A 24,803-nucleotide genomic window follows, 5' to 3' on the forward strand; every position below is an offset into this window, starting at 1 on the left:
AAGTTAAATGTAAATTAAAGTGTACTAATCGAGTGTAATGTATAGCAGAGTGTGCCGCGCTGTCACGTGACTCCTGATACTTCTCTCAGCGCTGCTCATCATCTGCGGTGCAGCGTGTATATGCACGTCTTTTGTACAGAATTAAATAGCGTATTTTCTTTTGCATGTCATTTAAAAATCTTTTGGATTAATAGTTTTTAAATGATTATACTTTCCAGAGTACACGTGTGTTCTAATAACACAAAACCCGCTGTGAGTTTTGAATGTGTGTCTATGGAGGATGGTCTGAGTGAGCCGTCGAGCGCCGCCTGCAGGAACACATGCGTCTCGTGATGCTTTATTTCTCTGTGTGTGCTGCTGACAGAGACACATGTAAACACTCTTGAGTCCGGTTCAGCTGCTCTGTGTCTGTGTCCGAGCTGGATCATCATGCTCCGGTCCTGCTGTGTTTACGGTGCAGGGGTGCTCTGTGTTCTGCTGTTAATCGCCGGGATCTCGATGGCTTTGACGCAGGTCTTTCAGAAGCTCATAAACAACACTATAAAGGAGGTCAGTGAGTATGAGCGTGTGTTTTTCATATCATACATGACCCTGGAGCACAAAACCAGCCATGAGGCTCAATTTATGATTTATGCAAAAGCTGAATAAATAAGCTTTCCATTGATGTATGGTTTGTTATGATAGGACAATATTTGTCTGAGATACAACTATTTGAAAATCTGGAATCTGACGGTGCAAAAAAATCTAAATATTGAGAAAATCTCCTTTAAAGTTGTTCAAATTAAGTTCTTAGCAATGCATATTACTAATAAAAAAATGAAGTTTTGATATATATTATATAAATCATTATTATTTTCAACTCCCATAATATTACCGTCATGATACCATGACTGTAATATTATGAAACAATAATATACATTTCTAAAACAAAATTTTGGTTGTTTCTACCCACAATTCACTTTCTTTTACAGCAAGTAGTTCTGGAAAATGGAACGGAGGCGTTTTCGGTGTTTCAAAACCCACCGCCGCCGGTTTACATGCAGTTTTACTTCTTTAATCTGACCAATCCTGCAGAGGTTCTGGATGGAGACACACCTGTCGTCCTGCAGATCGGCCCGTACACGTACAGGTCAGGGAGGACACTAAAAACATCTGCTCATCTTGTTTTCCTCTTGATGTGTGACGGACAGGAAGGCGACTCACATGACTCTGTTATTGCTGAAGTTTTCTCTTGCACAAGTTTCCCTTTATGACACATCAGATATTCTGTGTAACTGCTTCGAACTAAAACTGCTTCAAACTGAAAGCTTTTAAAGGGGTCATCGGATGCAAAATTCACTTTACAAGTTGCTTGAACATAAAAGACTGTTGGAAGTGTGTGCACACATCTATCCTATAATGATAAAATCCATAAAGCCCTAACCCCTTTCTCAAATCAGGCTGTTCTGAGATTCCTGTCAGAATGACCTAGTTCAGTACAGCCCCCCCCCCCCCCCCCCCAGACGAAGACCAGATGTCTCCGATTAAGTGATTGAAGTGTTTAGTTGTTGGATGTAATAATGAATATAGCAGTCGTCATTTACTCCCAACATCTGAGCCGCTGAAGATGCAGAGGATTAACGTTACTTTCATTTTGAAGGGAATTCTATGATTCCTGATCTGCCTAAATGTGTCTATGTTTGCGCGAATCATTCATGATCCAGGTTCATCTACAGAAGAAGAGAGTATAAGGGTTTTTATGAATCTTTGCAAATCGCCTTTCCTAATAATGTGCTAGTTAGCCAGTTTTGCGGCTATAGTAAACAGTACTGCTCGTCACTCCACGGAAGAGAGGGGCGGGGTCAGCAGAGCTCATTAGCATTTAAAGCAACATGGACTATAATGGCTTGATGAAAACAGCTGATTTTGGTGTTTTACACTACCATTGAGAAATTTTAACCAAAGTATGTTAGACTTTTCATTAAGACCCCAAAGAATCATATCAATTTGTGTAAAATGGGCATCCGATGACCCCTTTAAAACTGCTTCAAGCTTTTAAAATTGCTTCAAACCTAAAATTGCTTTTAAAACTGATCCAAACTTGAAAATGATTTTAAAACTACTTTAAAACTTTAAGCTTTATCAAACTACTTTTTGCTGTTTTCTCTTGCACACGTTTGACGATGCTCTGTTAATTTAAACCACATAACGCTTCAGATTTGAGTAATTATTCATCCTGAATCACATGACCTGTTGTTTTCTATTCATTTAATAGACGCTGTTTTAAAACTGCTCAGCTCCATGACAGTGTGATTTTCATAAGTCAATAAGAGCCACATTTCCTCTTTCAGGGAGTATCGCCCGAAGGAGGAAGTGAAATTTCTGGACAACGGAACGAGAGTGGCGGCTGTCAATCCGAAGACGTACGTGTTTGAGCCCAACATGTCACGCGGATCTGAGGACGACATCGTCCGAACGGTCGACATCCCTGTTGTGGTGAGATTGTGATCTCTAAAACCACAGAGAGATGAGAGCATGTCACATGCTTAATGAGTGAATCTTGTGAAAGCATGTCACTTTTCACCCTAAAATCAAAATCAAAAATGTTTGCATAAAGAAATGAAGTCCGAGATTAGATAATGCACTGTGTATGTGTGTTTTTGACTTCAGACTGTGATGGAGAAATTCAAAGATACCTTCTCGGTCAAACGCATCATCTCTGACTTGATGAAAGCAAATGGCATCGGGATATTTCGGACGTTCAGAGTCGGTGACCTGCTGTGGGGTTACGAAGATCCGCTGCTTAAAGCAATCAAACCCATGGTCCAGATGGATGACCACTTTGGACTTTTCTATAAGGTTAGTGGCCGTGGTGTTTGCTGTCAGTCATCACTATTACTAGTACACGTTCTATACCTCTAACACTTAATAATAAAGTTCAGTGTGTGTGTCATTGTGCAGTGTTTGTGCTTTAGACAAGAATGACTCAAATCATGTGTTTTGTCTGAGGTTTGTGGCATCAGTCACCAGCTCTCTCTTTGGCTGATTATTAGGTTCAGCTTCAGGAACACTTATTCATCAAGGATGCATTAAATGAATTAAATGTGACCGTAAAGACATTTACAATGTTAGGCTTTCCATTTCAAATAAATGCTGTTCTTTTGAACTTTCTATTCATCTGTGAATCCTGAAAAATAAAGTGTATCATGGTTTGCACAAAAATATTCAACTATTTTCAATATTGATAATAATCAGAAAAGTTTCTTGAGCAGCAAATCAGAATATTAGAATGATTTCTGAAAGAATCATATTTTAACGTTTACATAGAAACGAAAGCACCTTGGTGAACAAAAAAGACGTCAATGTAACTGTGCTTGATACATGTGTTTCATTCTCGTGTCACTGGCTGTGTTTCAGAAAAATGGCACCGATGACGGTGAATATATTTTCTTCACGGGGAAGCAGAATTATCAGGACTTTGCTCGTATAGACGAGTGGAACGGACAGAGGTAAAATCAGCAGAAAACTCACCGTCTTGTTTTATCTCTAGAAGATTCATGAATGAATTCAGAACGAGCTGCACAATCAGCAGAGAAGAGTGAATTATGGATTATTTGTTCTGTTTGTCAGTACATTGAACTGGTGGAGTACAGAAGGGTGTAACAGGATCAACGGCACAGACGGAGCATCTTTCCATCCAGTCATCACAAAAACAGAGAAACTCTATATATTCTCCTCTGATCTGTGCAGGTGAGGATGCAGACCATTTAAACACACCGATCTGTTAACGGATCTTAATTAACGCAATTACAATGTTACAAAAGATTTCTATTTCAAATAAATGCTGTTCTTTTGAACTTTCTATTGCTGAAAAATAAAATGTATGACAGTTTCCACAAAAATATTGAGCAGCACAACTGTGTTCAACATTGATAATAAACAGAAATGTTTGTTGAGCAGTAAATCAGTATATTATTATGATTTCTGAAGATCATATGACACTGAAGACTGGAGTAATGATGCTGAAAATACAGCTGCAGATCATAGAAATACATTACAGTTTAACACATATTCACATAGAAAACTGCTATTTTAAATTGTAGTAATATTTTAAGATTTTACTGTGTTTTTGAACAAATAACTGCAGCCTTGTTGAGCAGAAGAGACTTCTTTCAGAAACATTAACAAATCTTGCAGACTCCAAACTATTGAACAGTACAGTATTTGATGATAACTTGACAAATATTAATGCATGATGTATGCATAATCTAAATATATGAATAATAAATGGTAATATGATGAATATCAACTATTTAAACAATATTTTAGCATATTCGCATTCAGTTGCCAAATCATGAATACAGAATATTAAATTATATTCAATTTTTATTGTACATCAATAATGGTTTCTGAGTCACTGATTAAAGGTTTAGTTTATAAATGCTGTTGTTGATTCAGTATTGATCATATTGGGTCTGAATGTGTGACCTGTTGCACTCAGTGCTTATATGTGACCAAGCATTTTCCCTAAAAGAGTGTATGTAAGGGGTGTATGTGGGTCAAGTGTGTGTGATTCGTCATGCTGCTCTGTGGTTGTTTAATTAGGTCTAAATCAGGCCTCCAAACAAGCAAAACTATTCAGCAGTTCACTGAAATGATTATCAAACATAGAAACATGTTATAAAAGAAACAATGCTTCAGCCAGAACCATTTTACAGGGAAATTATAGTCACACAAACAAAGCTGTTAAATCTGAGAAGTAGGTCAAACTGAAACACAAATCTGCTTTTCAGATTTATTGCTTGTTTACTTAAACAAGAAGACAATCACAGTCCTAATTAAAGGCAGTGGTGTCCGTGTGTGTTTAATGCATGTTTGTGTTGACAGGTCTATATATGCCCTGTACGAGTCTGACGTGAGCGTACGAGGGGTTCCCGGGTTCCGTTTTGTCCCACCCAGTGAGGTTTTCGCCAATCTTACAATTAACCCGGATAACGCAGGCTTCTGTGTGCCGGCCGGGAACTGTCTCGGCTCTGGCCTCCTCAACGTCAGCGTCTGCAAAGAAGGTTAGTGAGAGTCTGAATGCTGTTTGTCACCGCACAGACACCGGGACGTCCCGCTAACGTGTGTGTCTCCTCTCAGGTGCGCCCATCATCATGTCCTCCCCTCATTTCTACCAGGCAGATGACAAATTTGTCCAGGACGTCTTCGGGATGAATCCCAACAAGGAGGAGCACGAGACGGTCATTGACGTCAACCCGGTAAGTCTGTGTAAACCTGATGAAAAGGTCTGACGAATTGATCAGAAACGGACATTTTTTCTCCTCACTGAAAGCATAATGCTGCGTGATACTGCATCACAACCAGCCAGAATGTGTTTGATGTTTATGCTTTATTCATGCACTTGCATGTTTCCAAGTAGAACATTTCCAACTCATAATGACAATAGATAATGAGTATAATGTATATACTGCAGTATATGTTTTTCTGCACTGCCAGAAGAGGGCATCATCACACCACACTCAGGCTTCAATACTAATGAGACACAGATTCTGTTTCTTTCTAAAACTCACGTTTCTGACTGATAGCATTGCTACATATGAAGAGCGAGTGAATGAATGAGTGACAGCGTCTGTATTTCATTATTTACTGACAGAACAAACACATTTTACGCTTCAGTCTGAGTCACTCTCTGATAAAGCAGATGATGTTAGGATGATGATATCTGATTTCCCAGCTAGTCCAGACACGGCCCACTTCCCGGCAGGAAGTTAGTAATTAAACCAGTGGCAGTTTTGGTTATTTTGTGTGTCGTGGGAGTTTGTTTAGTTTACAGTCAAGAGTTTCTACAAACCTTTTGTACTAAAGCAATTCAATAAGATACAATTATTGGAGCACTAGATTCTTCCAGGAGCATGTTAAATAACTGCACGTGTGTTTGCTGCAGGTTTGGGATCTCCACGGATCAGCAGGATAAAGTGTACTCTGGGTGTGTTTTATGGTGTTTGTATAGGTTCAGTTGGAACAGGTTCAGGTGCTCCTTCTACCCTATAAACCTGTGCTACAGTAACCGTATCAGATGGTAATACCACCACGTACCATGGTACTGAAGGATTATTATATATACTGTTATTTTATTTTATTTCTACTGAAGGATAGAGGTTAGAGTCAGGCTGTTGTTATGTGCACGTGACTGGAATCTCTACAATTGCTGGGAATGTGTGTGTCGCTTTATGAAATGTTTTCTCATGTCAGTTCCCATCATGCCTTTGGCACACAGCACATAGGCAAATTCCCACCTTTTGTGGGTGAAATGTTTTTGCGTTTGAGTGTTAAGTGGGTCGCAGATGTGCTGTATACACACACACACACACACACACACACCTCTGGATTCATTCTTAGATAAGCAGATGTGTTTGAGTGTCAGTGAATATATTTTTCACATCCTGAAACAGCTGGTGATCAGAATCCAACCAGGAAACATCTATTCTGTAAAAGCCAGTCTAACAGCAGTTTTTAGTTTCGTTTACCTAAAGTTCACTTTAAATAAGATTAAACTCTATTTACGTTCTTGCTCCTCGTCTTGTAAGCGATTCATCAGTTTATGATATTGTAAAGAAAACATATCATCACCGTATTAAGTTAAAAGTTCAAAGTCCCTATAAGTTAATACTTCGATCATTTAACTACACAGATGCATTTTGCAGTTCTTTAATGTAAGTTAATGGCCACATGACATGCAGGTAAATAAATAATAATAATAATAATATAAACACGCACACACAATTCTCCATATCATCCAAAATGTTTGAAAACCCCTGATTTGACTGGTACTTATAGTGTAGTTATAGTGTGTATATGAGTATAGTGTGTATTTAAGGAGTATAGTGTGCATAACATACAAAACTACCAAATTTTGCTATAAATTTGATCACAACATATAATCATTGTTGTTTATAGTGTTCACCATCTGTTTGATAACATGACATTAACTAACTGCATGATTTTTACTGTACATTTCTGCCATATGGACATCAATTTGAGATGATAAGCCACTGATAAGCTACTAAATTTGATGTAGAAACTTTAATTTTCTGTAAAGCTGCTTTGCAATGATTTGCATCATGAAATGCACTATACAAAAAAAAATATATATATAATGAGTATGGTGGGCATATAATGAGTATAATGTACATATAACTAGTATAGTGTGTATATAATGATTATAAAGTGCATATAGTTTGCATATGAGTATATTAATAATTGTTTTGGTAGTTATTATTTTTAAATGCTTTATTTGTTTAACATGATTAATTTTTTCATTTTTAATATTATTAATTAATTTTATTTAGTGTCTTATTTATTTAAAATATATTTATTTTAATTTCACATTTATGATTATTATTAGCTTTGCATCATCTCACAAACCCCCAGGGATTTGTAAGAAGCCAGTACTGAGTAATATTAACCAATAGTCCGATTTATTAGCGTTTTTGCAGTGTTTAATGATTCTGAAGTTGATTTTGTGTGTGTTTGTGTTCACAGCTCACTGGGATGTTGCTTCGGGGTGCGAAGCGTGTTCAGGTGAACGTCTACCTGCATCAGATCCCGGGGTTCAGGTGAGGAGGAGTGTCTCAGGTGACCTGAGTTAGTTTAGATGGACTGCTAACATTTCCTTCAAAAAATAGAGAAATCTAGAAACAAAGTGTCTACACACACCTCTGTTAAAATCACAGGTTTTTGGGACATAAAAATTATAATTGTCAGATCTTTTTCCACCTTTAATACGATAATAAAACCAATAAAATTCAAGAAAAAATATTGTTTCATATTTTATGTTTCTATATTATATTTTTCCATAAAGGTTTTTTTTATTGGTTGTTTGTTACATGAATTGTGTTGGTTTCAATATTGCATTACAGGTGGAAAAATATCTGACACGGTTTAAATGTTTTATTTCTCCAAAACCTATTTTTATAGCTACTATATGTATATAGTTTGTGGTGTCATTTGCATGTTTCTAGTTTAATATAGTACAGTTTGAACACAGCTTTTAGCATTTGTGTTTTTCTGTTGACTTGTATCAGAAATGTAATTTCACCTCCTTTAACTTGTCATTTGAAGACTGTTGTTCTCCAGTTAATTAGTTTTGATGCATTTAATTTGATTGACACTCTTTCACTGTCATTAATGTAAAATTGACCACAGATGAGTGATTTTAAGCCTGTAACTGCAGAATGACTTCTGATTGAGTAAGATGTGTTTGGAGACCCGCTGTTGGGTTACATGAGCTCATTACATAAGCCTCTCCTGAACCATGACCTGAAGTAGGTCAGTCCAGCTGTAATGATTGACAGCTGCGTGTTAGAGTTATTTTAGGACGTGAAGCAAGCGGATCGGTTTCCGAGTCTGTTTGGGGGTCAGGTGGTCCAAAGACTCGATGCTGCCGAACGTCCCACTTGAGCCGACAGCTCATTGGCTTGATTTTGAAATGTGATCTATCTGAGAACGCAGATAAATCCTGCTCATGAGCGTGTGAACGGAAAACATCTCTCCTCGCATAGAATTATCAGTGTGACAAACCGGCGTGAGCTGCCTTCCCACAGTCCCATTCATCTGATAGTGTGCGTCTGAGAGGCTTTTTCTTGTAGAGGTTTGTGTGTGTGTTGATCATCATCCTGTTCAAAAGTTTACACCCCCCAGCTCTTTATGCATTGCGTTGCCTTCTTGAGCGTCAGTAAATTTTTTCACCTTATATAATGGTTATGTACGAGTCCTCAAATTGTCTTCCATGTGAAGTCACTGCTGGAAAGGGTTCAAATATGCAGGAAATATTGGAAACCAAAGAATGTGCAGGAGGTGGAGGATTGTTCTGAAAAACAGCATTTTTATTTTATTTTTTTTTTTCAAACCTCTGTTGATGGGCCTAAATCCATGGGTGTTGATGTGTGTTATTATATAGTATAATTTTAGTTAATATTTAGTTTTTTTTTTCTGGTTTCACTTTGTTTAGGTAAAGTTTTTTAGTTTTAGTTTCCTATAATAAGCCTGCTCTGCATCTTCACATACCATCAAAATCATATTTTCTTCTTTGTTTTGCAGTCAAACCGGGAAGATCCGGACGCTGGTGTTTCCAGTGATGTACCTTAATGAGGTACATTTTTAGAAAATTATCATCTGTATTTTTCTACAAGGCTTTTATAGCATGTCAAGTTTGTGTACGTGTCAAAACATGTTCCTTTCGAGTTCAAATAGTTCAACTCAAATAGTTGCAATGTCCAGGTCATGGGTTCGATTACCAGAAAAATGAACTGAAAAACATTTTCACTCTCGCATAAAGCCACATATACCATATAGCAAACCTCAACTGCTGGAGTGTTTATATATTGTCTCAGAATTCATCTCTGTTATCATCCAGATCTGATTTGCTAAATGCAACTGTAAGGCATGAAGATATTATAAACATGAATATCATGATTTCTGTGAAGCTGCAGTCCAGACGGATCGAGCGCTTCTGTCTTGGTCTTTTCATCACGTGTGTTTTTGTTGCTTTGTTGAGATGCAAAATCAGGTGAAAGGTGCAACAGATAAAGTGTCCAAACATGATGCAAAAGTTACATTAACCTTTATACGACACGAATGCAAGAGTAAATGAGACCGAGAGAGATGTGGTTGCATCAGCTTGACTCATGTTTAAAAATAAAGAGATAAACCAGTCTCAGCGTAAGATGATTATTTTTTTTCTGGATAAAAGTGTACTAAATGAAAAAGATCCTAGTTCTGTTGAATGAGATCTTAACTCTAAAGCAGTTATTTTGAGTTCACGTTATCAGACAGAACAACAAAGGGCCTGAGCAGGACATGAAAGTGTTTTTCTTCATCTCTTCTTATCTTCTAAACGCTTCCATCCTGTTTTCCAGAGTGTCCTTATTGACGAGGAATCTGCCAAGAAGCTGCACGCGGTTGTTACCGAGGCTAATGTGATCATCAACATCCCCTTCATAGTGATCAGTGTAGGCATCTTACTGGGCGTCATCTTCATCGTGTTCATGTGCCGACAGCAGACGCCAGCGGTGAGGCTTCCTTTCCAAAGTCATTATCTTTGATACAAACCCCAATTTTGATATAAATTTATATATATATATACCAAAGATGAATAAAAATTAAAAAGCTTTATTAAAATAAAACGTAAAAATATGAAGCTACTTCAAAATATTAAATAAAAACTATAATACTATATAAATGATACTAAAATAGCACTGGTCAGTAGGGCAAAAAAACGTTTTTAGATTTCGAACGCTACATAATCAGCCATAATTCATCGTACATGTAGCACCTTTCATGTGAAATGCACAGGAAACTCAAGTCATGTTTGATTCTAATAGAATTTATGTTAGCATTGAAATACAGTGATACTATAATAAGCATAAAAACACAAGAGCACACATAAATATTGCATAAAATTGTCCAGTTATAATTGTTTTTTTTTCCCAATGCAACACAATCCGTGATTGTGTTTCTCCACAAAGGCCACATGCAGTGCTGCTTATAACTTCAATTACTGTATTTTAATGTCTTTTTTTTCCCCCCAGAGCTCTGAGGCCGAGCGGCAGCCCCTGCTTTCATCGTAAACTCCCCAGACGTCATGATGAACCATGTGTTTAGACATTGAGCTTGATTTCATTTTCATACGGCCAAAGTCGGTTCAAGGAGCAGATGACTCAAAGTGCAAAGTTCCTCAGATCCAGGTCTTTCAAACCTGTTTTTAATGCATTTAATGCTTCAGATGATTAATTGAGTATCACAGAACCAAATAGTGTAGGCGTGTCCAAATCAGCCAATGAGTTCATGTCCTAAACTGAATTATATATCAGAAAACACTAATAGAGTGACAGCACGTTACACATCAGTGCTGGAGATATTGATGTCACATGTACACATCACAATGATATTAATACACTTATGCAATTGCAATGAGCTCATCTGACAAATAAACTGACAGCGGTGCCAATTCATGCTGATGTCAGGACTAATGTAAGTTTTAGTCTGCTTCACATGAATCTGACAGTCAATAATGTGCCACACGCATTTTAAAATCACTAATTCCTTTTTTAAAATGACTAAATAACTTGGTTTGTTGACATGATGTATTTGTGCTTGTTTTCTCCTCTGCCATATAAGTGATTTTCTTCGACGCAAACCAAGATTTTCATGGTATATTGGCTCAATAATTTTTATAGTCAGTTAATAACACGTTTACAATATTCCTGAAAGAAATTGACCATAATCACTAATTTAAACTACAGTTTCTTGAACCAGACATAACCTTGTGTTCAGTAAATGCAGTATAAAGTGTTTCATCAGTATTACCACAGCATTGAGAAGATTCAGCTTCAACGTTTCAGTTTCTGTAATATTTAATGTTCATTTTCATGCACTGGTTTAGTTTTTATTTATGTTTCATAAACCTCATGTCCTGCATGGTGCATTTAATGTTTTATTCTTGTAGGTGTTTGGTGGCAGTTCATGGCTGGTTTGGTGTTTTTGTGGTCTGAAAAGGGAAGATTTGAGGGTTGCTAATTTTGTTTCAGTGAAGTTCACAATATCACTACAATACGTGATGCCTGTGGGATTGATCTGAAGATGTGGTCTGATTTCAGTTTCACTTCAGCTTGACAGTAAATGTACTTTTCCCAGGGTGCAAATCTGATGAAATCTCATGATTATGACGATTGTGAAATGTTAATGTGAACTGTGTTTATGAATTAAGACCCAGTGATGATGTTAGCTGACTGTTTTAGGTTTAAAATGATTGATTCCATTTTTAAAATTCATTTTTTTATGCATTTATTTCATTATGTGAGCATTTTTAGTTTTTGTTTTCCTTCAAAAAATATTGCACTATCAATGTAACAATAATAACGAGACAATAAACATTTTAAAAAACTAAAGCATGTTACACCATCTCACTTTACGTGTCTGATATTTACAAAATAAATACGTCCTGATTCTTCTGGAAGCTGCAGCTGATAATGAAATAGATTTGCCACAGATTCTTTTGCCATGTGTGTTTGTATTTGATCAGATTATATTATCAGGTCATTGAATCTGAATCAGAAACTATATATAGATGCAAAGTTAATATTTTACACATTATCAAGATCTGTACAACTATAAAACATCGATGATGCAACTGGAGTTCTTGTAGACGTGCTCCTGAGGAGGTGAATGTGTCAAGAACAGACCGGGTCATATTTCGGCCCAAAATCAAATAAATTAAAACAGTTCTGATTTTGGAGGTTAATATGACCATTTCTTGTTGGGATTCACCTGAATACAGTCTTGAGATTGATGTAGATCTGAAAGTCTCTTTAGATGTTCTGTCAGATTGATGTAGGTCATGATGTTGGAGAAATCAAGGGATGCACAATTTAGTTTTCAATCATTTGATTTGTCATCATTTATCTCCGGTCAGGCCTGTTGAGCTTTAGTGAAGGAGCACGTGTGTTTCCTGAAAGTGAGGAAAAGTAGGTTATTTTTGAAGCACTCGCATAAAAATATGCCACTCATAAAAACAGGAAATATAAAATGTGTTAAAATATTCCCGTTAAATCTGAATTGCTGTGGAGTTGCTGATTCATGTTTTCTGTGATAAACTCTTATCTGTTTACAGCTTTTGGTTCAGGTTTCTGTGTGAAAGTGTTTTTATGATTAGAGTTGTCAATATACAATCATATAGAGATATTTTTAGATAAATTTGCAAAAATCCCGTGTGAGGATCGCATTTCAATTTAATCATTTTCAAATAGCTTCCTGCTAAATATTACCCCATTTTAAAGGATTTTATCACAATGACTTATTTATCAGCTTGGTTTGAATGGATGGATACTCATGCCTACAACATCTAGCAGGAAGTAACATCATTCATTTATTGGAGGGAAACCATCTACTTGTGCTATAGGCCAGGGATCCTTCTAGTTGACTATAGCATCATTAATAATGGCATCATTTAAGTTTTTTTAAATAAATGAAGAAAAAAACAAAACAAGAATATGACTTAATTTTTCATGGAAATGATTTAAACTGTTTGATTGATGCTAGAAAATATTTAAGCTGTTTTTCCATTTTCTGCCCCTGAATATAAAAAGTGGGGATTCGAACTCGAGACGCCGAGAGCTCAGCAGCAGGACCGAGGTGTTTAGTGCTGTTCTTCACCTGCAGTAGTTGGTTCCGCACTCATAATGATCTCTGCATCCAGAACCCACGGGTTTCAGAGTGTTCCATCGCCAGAGTAACGAGCGCTTGGCCCGGTGGATCAGTCCGGTCGCCCAGTCAGTGTCTATGGGTGCCGTCTGGACCTACAGACAGAGAGAGAGAGAGATGGTGCGTGTTAGACTCAAATGTTAAGCTTGTCATTTTTTTTCTCACATTTCTGAGTTCATATCTCATCACTTTTTTTACTTTTTTTTTCACAATTCTTAGTTTATGTCTTAGAGTTAATTTTTTTTCCACCATTGAATAAAAAAATGTAGGTAATTGCAAATTTTTATCTCACGATTCTGAATTTATTGCAATTGCAATTCAGACATTTCTTCTCATGGTATCTTGCAATTCTGACTTTTTTCCCAAAATTGAGAGAAAAAAAAATAAAATCTGAATTGGGAGAAATAAACTCAATTGCGAGGGAACAAAATCTGAATTGTGAGATGGGGGAAAAAAAGAAAAGAAAAAAAAATCCCAATACCTTTTTAATTTTATTCCATGGCAGAAATGAGCTTCCATACTGATATGATGTGCAAATGTTTAATAAGTAATCTTCACTGCAATTTGTAGAGGAAATTATGTCCCAAATGTATAAATTTAGACTCAAGCCGCTAAATTTAGAAAGCTGTCAAGGTCAGTCAAACCCCAAATATTTGCTCTGGGAGTGACATTGTGCAACTCCAGACAATGATTTACAGAAGTGTTACAGTACATGTGCAAACAAAAGCAGCAGGCAGAATAAAACAAGCGCTTCAGTCCGTCATGCAGCATCGCCTTATTATTCCAGCTGGAGGAAGCATCTCACATGCACATTACCAGATGATCCTGTTTTAGAAACAAGTGACACATGCAGCTGATAGTGTGTTTTATGACTGACACTGATATGCACAACTTTTTTTATTATTGGCTTATTTGTGGTAGCAGCAAAAAAAAAAAAGTCTTCAAAAATATAATTAAGTATATTTGCTAAAGTCTGATTCAGAATTTATTTACCAATATATTTTTTGGCCATTTTATTTAATATTTTTGAAATGTAATAAAATTTTAAAAAGTATTTAAAAATATGTTTGTTTCATATTATATTTCAACTTAAGAAAACATGATTTTAACATGATTTAATTTAATTAGATAAAGAAGCTAAAGATTATAGATATATCTACTTCAAAATCTCATGTTTAATTCAAAGTGTTGAATTCGTATTTACTAGAATTTTCTAGCATCAATCAAGTTTTATTTAATTATTTAATTAGATCATTTTCAAACAAATCAGTGCAATTCAAAGTGCTTTCCAGGCAAGAAAAATTGATTGACAAACGTTTTGAAATAACAAATGAGATGAAAATAATTTAGAAACAACATTTTTTTTTAAATCGCTGATGTATAAAAAAGAAAACCAATATTAAATACAACGAAATTGAATATGAATACTGATTAAATTGAATGAAACACGTCATAAAACTTTCTTTGTAAGAAAGCAAGACTAAATAGAGATGTTTTTAATTTTGAAACTTTTCTGTGAACATGGTTTGTGCTGCAGTTTCTGGTGTGTGTCAGTGAGTGGTGTGGTCTCTGATGGGGTCAGATCGGTGATTGTGAGAGGATGTACCTGTAAGGCCAGCAGCAGAGACAGCAGAGCGGTCAGGACGAGCAGCCGGGTCACGGGCATCATCTTTAGGCTTTAGCTGAACGTCTATCAGAGAGCGCTTTATATGAGGCTGATACGACTATCAGAGATCGATGATCAGGGACGAGTCCACGTCTGCGAGGGTAACCCACCGCTAATGAGCTGGAGGACCACGCCAGAGCTTCACGTTAGTCACTCGATCCGGTGTTCGTGTTTGTCTGCTCAAAGTCCAAGCTGAGCAGTCCGCATTCACAGGGAAATATCATGTTGGAATAATAGTGCAATAAATGTAATTTCTCAGATACGTTTGTTCAACGTTATCTGGTCTTTAATAACACATCACTTATGGAATGTCTTCTGAAACATTTTAGTTGGACGTTCTTGTAACATTTTTAAATGTTACTTCTTGTTAGTTTCCTGTGGTTCAGAGAACATTCAAAAGTAACATTCCCCTAATGTTTGCGAAATGATCAAATGTAACATTCTCTTAAAGGGCCAGTTCACTCAAAAATAACAATTCTGTCATCATTTACTCACTCTTAAGTTATTCCAAAACTGAATAAATGTATTTCTTTTGCTCAACATTAAGATATTTTGAAGAAGCAGTTACTGGTCCCCTTTGACTTTCACTGACTTGATTACTATGGAAGTCAATGGCTACCGTCAACTGTTTAGCTACCAGCATTCTTCAAAATATGTTCTTGTGTGTTCAACACAAGATAGAAACTCATACAGGTTTGGAACAACTTGAGGATGAGTAAATGATGACTGAATTGTCATTTTTTGGGGGAACTGTCCCTTTAATATTGTCTCTAATGTTCACAAAGCCATTTAAAAAACTTTTTTTTTTTTTTTTTTTTTACATTATAAACATTTTAACATTTTCATAATTTAATGGGAACATTAGCACAACATTCTTAAACATTTTTGTTAGATTGGGTGCAATGATATTTAAGTTTAATGTAAATTAATTATTAATACAGACTGATTTTAAGCATTTATGACAGATCAAAGGTTTTGAAAAACATTAGAAATTAAAAAATTTTCAAGTGTGTCTGAATTTTAAATAATATTATCATATATTCTCTGAATTTGAAGAACAGGATGTGAAAAAAGTAATTTTCACTTCCTTTTAGCTTTCACAGAAGCACATCCATACTGAGCTATTATGAAAAATGAAAACAAAAGCACAGCTGTCATATGAATGTGTGTGTTGTTGAGGTTTTCTTCACCTGTCCAACAGAGGGCAGTGTTACTCCAGCTCATCCACTCTCTCATCTCAGATGATCTTTACACACATTCTCTTTCTAACATGCACATGTTTGCAGTGCTTCGCTCTGTAAGAGGAACTGAGTAATTCTGAGCTTGTGCAATCATTTTCTTTTTCTTAACTTGACTTCTAAATGTCAGAATTTATTTGCTCAAAATGCTCTTTAGCATAAATCCTATTATATAGTTTTCATGTTACTGTATTAAATTGACATGTAATTAATCAGTGTGTAATTTAGATGCTGGAGTGTTGCTGTTGGTCCTGAGAGATGCGTGTTATTATAGGACGTATGGCGGTCATGAGTAACCATGGTAACGGGGTTCCTGATGTTCTGCAGTGGGCTGATAACTCAGGAAGAGGATGTGCTCAGTTCTGCATCACATGATTTCAGAGAGTTCAATGTATCATATTAGAGCTTTTCATTACATTTTGCAATGACAAACAATCAAGCAGTTTTGCTATCGCTTTATGTGAGTGTACTGTATTATATAAAATCATATATATACAGAGCTTTGCAAAAATACAGTTTGCGTTTCTGCAACACAATAAACATTCACACAGCTGAGATTTATAATAGTTTTACAATTCGTTATTAATTATTTATTCATTAATCACCCAGCTAACAAAAAATATGTTCTGAGAACGTTTTGCTGACGTTCACATTAAGTTATGAAAACATTATTTCTGGAAACTTTTAAAAATGTTTTAAAAACATTTTTCTTGTTTGTTTTGAATGTTGTAGAAAACATTAAGGAAACATTCCATTTTATAATCTTGCGAACTATATGGGAATGTTATATTTAAATGTTCTTCAAACGTTCTGAAACAAGTCGTAGTAACGTTTCTGTCCAAATGAGTCATTAAAGTGATTCACTGATTCTTTGATCAAGCATCAAAAAATGTAATCTTTACTATTGTATCATTTTGCAAACATTATGGGAATGTTATTTCTGAATGTTCTCTGAACGTTCTCAAACTTAGTATAAAAACGTTATGAGCATCCAGATAAAAGGTTTCAGAAATAAAACATTCCATGAACAATGTATAAGTAACGTTTGTTTATAACTTTGCCAGACATTTCTGAGAATGTTCCCTGTTAGCGGGGTAATTTGATGTATCAATTTGCTGATTTCGAGCATTATTCTGATGAATATTCTTTGTCAGTGACCAGATTAGTCTGCAGGAGATCAGAAGAAACGTGAGCTCATGTTTAGTGCTGTATGCCATGTTTTTGTTGTTATACGTTCACTACAGTACTGTATATGTATGTATATATACATCTTTGTCTTTACTAGCTTGGCGTTCCCATCATTGTTTTCATGAATGCCGGGAAACGCTTCCCAAAATTAACCCCAGAAGCGCTGGACCCCCTGAAGCCCTACAGCAGTGTATGTGTGTGTGTGTGTATATATTGTTGTCTGGGATTGTGGCTATAGAGTTGTTCCTGTCTGTGGCTTGACCACAGGGCCCTTGTTTGTTTCATGTATGTGTATGTGCTCATCTGGGCCCCTGAGAGTCACGAATCAAAAGCAGTCAAAGTGACGCGTCTCCTTCTGAAAGCAAACACAATGGAGGATCTGATCCGGCCCTCCTTCAGCATAAAGCTGGGGAGGCCCTATCCTCCAGCACAGGGGCCCGTCTGCATCCATTGTTATTAACGGGTGACGTTTCTGTCAAGTTCAAATAGTATTCATAATATATATTTCCATATATATAAATTCTATTGTAATTAGACATTTTTATATATTTTATTTAATAAGTATATTAAATAATATACATTTATATAGTTTAATTAATTTAGTAAATTATGATTTACTAAATTAATTAAAATGTAATAAACAATAATTAAATAGTCATTAATTTAAAGTTTGTCCTGTTTTGGCCATGTGATTAATTAATTTTTATTAAATAATTGCAATGAAATAACTTTATTTTATTTATATATTAGTTTTTTGTGCATTTACATTTACTTTATTATTATTATTACTGCCTTTTATTGGCAAATGTTTTTTCTCTTTTCACAGTATGTTTGTTTTACTATGATTCCTGTATTTAGTTTTCTTTAATAGACTACTTTTTTATTAATTAATTAATTAATTCATTTATTTCTTTATTTAACCAGATTAAAATCTCTTTTGCAAGAGTGACCTGGCCAAGAAAGAGTTTATTGAGGAACACTTGGAATTAGAATTGTGAATATTTGTGAATCATAAAATCATGGTTATTTAATTTGATGCATACATTCTCAAAGTTTCTATTAATGAACATTTTAAAAACAACCAGCATTGACATAATTACAGTAGGAATGGAAATACCAGCGCAGATATCTGAGTCCATATGGGTTCCTAAAGTATATTGTGTTGGGTCTTTGAGTCCAAACACTGATGCTTTCTATGAAAGAATGAAAACAACCAGTGAACTCAAAGGACACATTAAAAAAGTGACATTTATAATGTTACAAAAGATTTCCATTTCAAATAAATGATGTTCTCCTGAACTTTCTATTCATCTGTGAATGCTGGAAAATAAAATGCATCACAGTTTCCACAGAAATATTGTGCAGCACAACTGTTTTCAACATTGATAATAATCAGAAATGTTTGTTGAGCAGTATATTAGAATGATTTCTGAAGATCATGTGACACTGAAGACTGCAGTAATGATGCTGAAAATACAGTTGCAGATCACAGAAATAAATTACAGTTTAACACATATTCACATAGAAAACAGATATTTTAAATTAGAATAATATTTCTGAATTTTTTTCAGTATTGTTCATCAAATAATTGCTGCTTTGCTGAGCAGAAGAGACTTATTTCAGACTCCTCCTGCGGCCAGTAATCAGGCTGCACTGTAAAGGACCTTAGTGAGGCCCCTCGTCACAAGACCTGGGACATTCCTGTTAGTCTCTGTGACGACGGCGCTGGATTGTTTGAATAAAGGAACCTGTGGCTTCACACACCATGAACAGCATGCTCCTTACTGCTGCAGTTTGTAGATTTAAATCACTAACTTTCACATTTCTATGGCTGTTATGAATGGAAATACTCCCGATAGTAACCCACTAATCTCTCATGTGCACCAGCAGGAGGCGTCATACGTCAGAACATTAACCTGTTCCTCCTCGTCTGACGGTCAGATGTTTCTCCACACACCTTTCACCCAGAGCTGAGAGCGATTATGGGCTGTGTGGGGGGTCAAGGGAAACCATGGAAACATGCTGTTCTGGAATGTGTGATTGTGAAGAGGAAGTGCTGCATCACATGATCTGAGAGAATGTAGGTAAAAGGGCGAGTGTAGAGTGTGACCTCTGATCTGACCTTTCACCGCTCACACACACAACCTCTGTACTCACTGCTCTCTGATACACAGTCCAAAACCACAAACCACAAAGACACAATGCCAGCTTGACCTTAATCGTCATGGAAATTATGTCACATAGGGGAAAAAAAGTCTTGATCCTTGAAATAGTTTTTGTTTCATTTATACACATACATGCATTATTTGCCATATCCTCTATATTCTAGGGGTTAATTCAGGATAAATGGAAAAAAGGGGCCCAATTGACCAGAATTTATCCTATGTTTTCCTTTATATTTAATTTTTGTATTTTTAAAACTATTTACTTTTTATTTAAAACAAAATTTTAAATAGACACTATAAGGATCTTGCAATCATCTCTATCTATCTATCTATCTATCTATCTATCTATCTATCTATCTATCTATCTATCTATCTATCTATCTATCTATCTATCTATCTATCTGTTTTTGTTTTTTTGTCTTTTTGTTAGTGTTTACATGTAAAAATGTCAAATTATGGGTTGATGACTGTAAAGATCTTGGGTGATCAGTGGGTGTATCTGCTGTCAGGTGTGTGTTGTTTGTTAGGAGTGTGCGCTGCTTTAACATCTGCAGGCGTTTGACTCTTTAACTCCTGTAACTTTATCCCGACTGACCTGTACATGTGGATCTGGAGCAAACACTGCGCTCCTCCTCTCGCTCTCTCCGAGTGGCCCGTCCACGCCCGGATCTGCATATGTTTTCCACTGACTCCTCAAGTGTCCGGTGTGGAGAGTTCAGAGGTCGGCTTTCTTCTTCAGTCTGTATGACACATGAAGGTCACATACTTCCCCTTTACTGCTTGTGATGCACTTAAAACACACCCTTGTTTCTGAATAAAGAACACAGCAGGGTCATAAAAAATGGGACTGTAAGATGTGAGGAAATAGAGAAGTTGAATTGTTGCGCAATCAGAGAGAGAGAGAGAGAGAGAGAGAGTCCTTATACAGTGTTTGTTTGAGGTTTGCAGCTGTTTCCTTCGCTGAACAGCTCTGTGTGGAAAACAGGTACTTTAGCGTGTGCTGCTAAATATTTGAGGATTTTCTCTTCAAACATGTAAAGATTTTTGCCTTGGTAAAAGAAACAGGAAAAGACTGCACATTTTTCTCAAATGCGTGAATATAAACACACATTGTCTTTATCTTTTAACTTGGATAAAAGCGTCTGCTAAATAACTAAATGTAAATGTAATGTAATGTGTGTGTGTTTGTGTGTGTGTGTGTGTGTGTGTCTGTGAGTGTGTGTGTGTGTGTGTGTGTGTGTAGAGATTGAGAGAAAGAGAGATAGTCAAAATGAATCTCAGGCGAAAATTGCCATTTTGATCCCCCTCTACAAAAAAGTGGATTACTCCATAAATATTCATCCACGACATTTAATGTTTTGGCTTTCATCACTTAACATGTTTATCTTTTTTCAGAAAAAATATTTCAAATTCAGATGATCAAATTCAGAAATTTGAGCCGGGGACCTCTGGTTGAGTTGACACGGAATGACCTTATATAATTTTATAAATAATTTATTATTATTTTCTATGTGTTTATATATATATATGTATATATATATATATATATATATATAGTTCATTTATAACATGTGTGCATGTTTTTTATGTTTTCTTTTTAATAGGAAAATTAACACAGATTTCTATAATTACATTAATTTATTTTTTACATGTTCTTTTTCTTTTCTTTATAGTCTTTTATTTTCTTTCTATTTTTCTTTCTTTTGATTTTTGATGTGAAATGTGTTTATATAGTTGTGAATTTACACATAACAGAAGCTCTAGTTAAATCTGGTTAAAGCACTAAAACATTCGTCGGTCACCTTCAAGCACAAGAATCCAAACACACAACCCTCCTCTCTCTCTCTCTCTCTCTCTCTCTCTCTGTCTCTCTCTCTCTCTCTCTCTCGCTCTCTCTGTGTTTCTCTCTCTCTCTCTCTCTCTCTGTCTCTCTCTCTGTCTCTGTCTCTCTCTCTCTCTCTCTCTGTGTGTCTCTCTCTCTCTCTCTCCCTCGCTCTCTCTCTCTCTCTCTCTCTCTGTCTCTCTCTCTCTCTCCCTCTCTCTCTCTCTGTGTTTCTCTCTCTCTCTCTCTCTCTCTGTCTCTCTCTCTGTCTCTGTCTCTCTCTCTCTCTCTCTGTGTGTGTCTCTCTCTCTCTCTCTCCCTCTCTCTCTCTCTCTCTCTCTCTCCCTCTCTCTCTCTCTCTGTCTCTCTCTGTGTCTCTCGCCCTCAGCCCCGCCCACTCCAGCTGACGTCTGGCCCCTCCACACTGCAGTCATTCATTCAAATAGTGAGCTGGCCGCTGAGGAGCTTCTAGAGCAAATACTGTGAGAGGAGCGGCATGATCTGAGCTCAGGATCTGATTGATTACCTCCTTCAGATCTGCTGTACTTTCAGTGCTGTGTGTGTTGAGGAGGAGAAGCTCTGCTGACTCAGACTCTGTTCTCTGGGCTTTATTGACACCTGCACCATGATGAAGGGCTCCTGCTGCATGTTCACGTCTGGGGTCGTCGGCGCTGTTCTCCTGATCATGGGAATCAGCTTGTTTGTGTCCGGACTCTTCCAGACCTTGATCCACAACAAGCTGAAGCGGGTAAGAGTCTGTTTTCAGCTCATTCCTCAGCTGTCATGAGGACTGGCCAGTTTATTATAGTGGACTATCACTTTCTGTGATGTTTAGATGCTTTGGCAGCTTTTTATTTAATATTTTACATTTTTGTTTTATATATTTTTAAATATTTTATGTTATTATTGTATTATAATATTGTAATATATCATTTTACATGAAAGTAATTATTTTTTATAACATTTATACTGTATATATACATTTAATACATTTACACTAATACTGTATTATTTCAATTAAAAAAAAATCAAATTCAAGTTCAAGTTCAAGTTTATTTGTATAGCGCTCTCTTATAACAGTTTTTCAGTGGTTTTTTTTTTTTTTACATTTAACATTTAAAAGTTGCAATTTTTTACTATTATACTCTACTATTATACACTATCTTTTTAATTTTAAATTTTTATAATTTATTTATTTTTAGTAAATGTTTTATATGAATTATTTTTATTAATTAATTAATTAATTTATATTTCACATTTTTATAATACAATTTTTAATAAATGTTCTATGTTGATTATATTTATTCTTAAATTGTTTTTATTTTAATTTAAAATTTTTATGATTGAACTTTTAGTAAGTGTTTTTTACATTGATTATTTTTATTTTAAATTGTTTTGAATTTTACATTTTCATATTTTTTTTTATTTTGTTAAATTATTCTTATTATTTTAATGTTTTTTACATTTTTTTTTATTTATTTAATTTTTTGCATTAAAAATTCATTATTGATTTAATTCATTTAAATATTTTAAAATTAAAATTTAAGTTTTGTCTGATTTATTTCATTTTAATTAATTGATTTATTTCCTGCAAACCCCAGTTTTTTTTTGTTTGTTTTTTAAGCATGCAGTGGCGGGAAACGAGCATGTTTTTTGTGTTATCAGAGTGACGTGTAACATGTGCTCTGTGTTTCTGTCTTCACTGCGGTCGGCATGTGCTCCGATTTTTCTTCCTCTTATGGAGCAGAAAACACACGATGCTGTGTCAGATGATGTAGAGAACGATGAGATTGTAGCAGTGAATCACCTGCTGGAACAAAAACTTTTGAAAGTGAAAACTCAGCGTTGCATTAGTGTGAAATCAGCCAAGTTTTGTGCTTTAACAGCGAATCTGAGCGCTCTGTTTCTGTAGGAAACACATTGCGTGGATTTGCTGAATGTCATGCTTGTGTGTGTGTGTGTGTGTGTGCGTGCGTTTTTGTGACAAATGAGGATATAAATGTGTATAATGACACAGGTATGACAGGTATTACAAGGAGAAGATGACTTATGAGGATATTGCCCCATGTCCCCACTTTTCAAAACGCTTATAAATCATACAGAGTGAGTTTTTTGAGAAAGTAGAAATGCACAGTCTCCTGTGAGGGCTAAGTTTAGGTGTAGGGCAATAGCAAACACAGTTTGTACAGTATAAAAACCATTACACCTATGGGATGAACCCACTTTTCACAAAAACAAACGTGTGTGTCTGTTTCTCCTCCTCACAGCAGCTCATCTCTTCAGTTCTTGTGTTGAATTTCAGCTAAATCTGCAGCTCCAGAACTGCAAGCATATGCTGTTTTTAGTGTAGATGAAGTTCTTTTAGCAGGGTAGTAATTTAGCATCACAGCTCAGAGCCAGGAATAACAGCAGCTGATTGAAGCGGTCAGACGGCTCCAGCAATGGGTTTGGTTTGTGCCGCCCGTGTTTACAAGCGTCTGCAAACAACTGATTATACTGTATATATGAGACCGATCAGCCTGGCCTGCTTTCATCCGCCGATCACACACATGCTGCTGCTCTTCTGAGATATTCACAAAGAAAACAGCTTTTTTAATTATAATAATATTTCACTTTTTTTGGTATTTTCAAAACCAACAAAATGCAAATGATACACAAGTGCTATAACAAGTCTCAGTTAGCTTAATGCAGTATAATAAAAATAAATAAATTGAATAGAAAAAGAATAGAGCAAGCTAGTATTAGAGGCCTTTTATTGATTTGTGTTAATTGTATAATAAATAAAAAGAAACCAAATAGAATACAAAAAGAATAGAGAAGCTAGTGTTAGTTTTTTTTAAAGAAAACATGCAGTTAGTAAAGGAAAAGAGTGCAAGTCCAAAAGGGGCAAGTGTTTTTTTTTTTTAAAGAATAGAATTAGAATAGAGATCACTAGAGTTAGAGGGTCAAATAATGACGGAAGAGATGTGTTTTTAGCTTGAAGCTGCTGGGATTGAGTTGGACAGGTCATTCCAACAGGAGGGAACATTTAATGTAAAAGTGATTTAGTGCCTCAAATAGATTGTTAGTTGATCTATAGTAACCTAATGTAATCTATTAACTATGCATAACAACCTGTCTGTTTACTTAATAACAGATATGGGTGTCATGCCATAACATAGTTTTAATACGACTGACTTTAATGTGAATTTAACATTGAAAGTTAATATGAATAAAACATTGTAAGTTAGGTTAGGCTACTTACCATAACACTTTCATACAGAAGAGCAAAGAACATGGTAACGTAATCATTAGCTAATGATTTGCATGGGTATCATTATGGTGTGACTTTACTTGTTGAGGCACTTGACTAACTAACTAATTCAAAATCTATAACCACAATGACATATTACTTAACAATTAGTTAATAGTTCTGTGCCTCAACAAGTAAAGTCATACCATAATGATATCTTAGCAAATCATTAGCTAATGATTAATTAAAG

General features: G+C 35.6%; 3 protein-coding genes across 6 annotated transcripts in view; 2 read left to right on the forward strand and 1 right to left on the reverse strand.

Annotated features, from left to right (window-relative positions):
• Nucleotides 1-66: 66 nt before the first annotated feature.
• On the forward strand, nt 67-11,936 carry LOC306856368 (lysosome membrane protein 2-like). Its single transcript, XM_079395617.1, has 12 exons — nt 67-549; nt 972-1,129; nt 2,331-2,475; nt 2,650-2,838; nt 3,397-3,488; nt 3,610-3,729; nt 4,867-5,045; nt 5,122-5,240; nt 7,525-7,598; nt 9,082-9,133; nt 9,900-10,052; nt 10,572-11,936. Exons 1-12 carry the CDS (start codon nt 430-432, stop codon nt 10,608-10,610), a joined length of 1,440 nt encoding a protein of 479 aa, XP_079251743.1. The 5' UTR covers nt 67-429; the 3' UTR covers nt 10,611-11,936.
• A 61-nt stretch (nt 11,937-11,997) lies between these two features.
• Nucleotides 11,998-15,292, reverse strand: LOC306856369 (liver-expressed antimicrobial peptide 2-like). Its single transcript, XM_079395618.1, has 3 exons — nt 14,849-15,292; nt 13,195-13,337; nt 11,998-12,490 (listed from the first exon to the last, which is right to left on the reverse strand). Exons 1-3 carry the CDS (start codon nt 14,909-14,911, stop codon nt 12,451-12,453), a joined length of 246 nt encoding a protein of 81 aa, XP_079251744.1. The 5' UTR covers nt 14,912-15,292; the 3' UTR covers nt 11,998-12,450.
• A 6,452-nt stretch (nt 15,293-21,744) lies between these two features.
• LOC306856218 (lysosome membrane protein 2-like) overlaps nt 21,745-24,803 on the forward strand; it is a 30,124-nt gene continuing 27,065 nt past the window's right edge. For 2 of the 4 annotated variants that reach the window (XR_013782984.1, XM_079395356.1), the window contains exon 1: nt 21,758-22,069. Coding sequence is in view for 2 of the 4 variants with exons in the window: in XM_079395356.1 (XP_079251482.1) it covers nt 21,947-22,069 (123 nt within the window). In the remaining 2 variants the exon portion in view is untranslated. Of the gene's footprint in view, nt 22,070-24,803 lie in introns of all 4 variants that reach the window. The other 2 variants (XM_079395355.1, XR_013782983.1) reach the window with 2 other exon arrangements.

The sequence above is a fragment of the Barbus barbus genome (genome assembly GCF_936440315.1).
Source record: "Barbus barbus genome assembly, chromosome: 36".
Taxonomy (NCBI): Eukaryota; Metazoa; Chordata; class Actinopteri; order Cypriniformes; family Cyprinidae; genus Barbus; species Barbus barbus.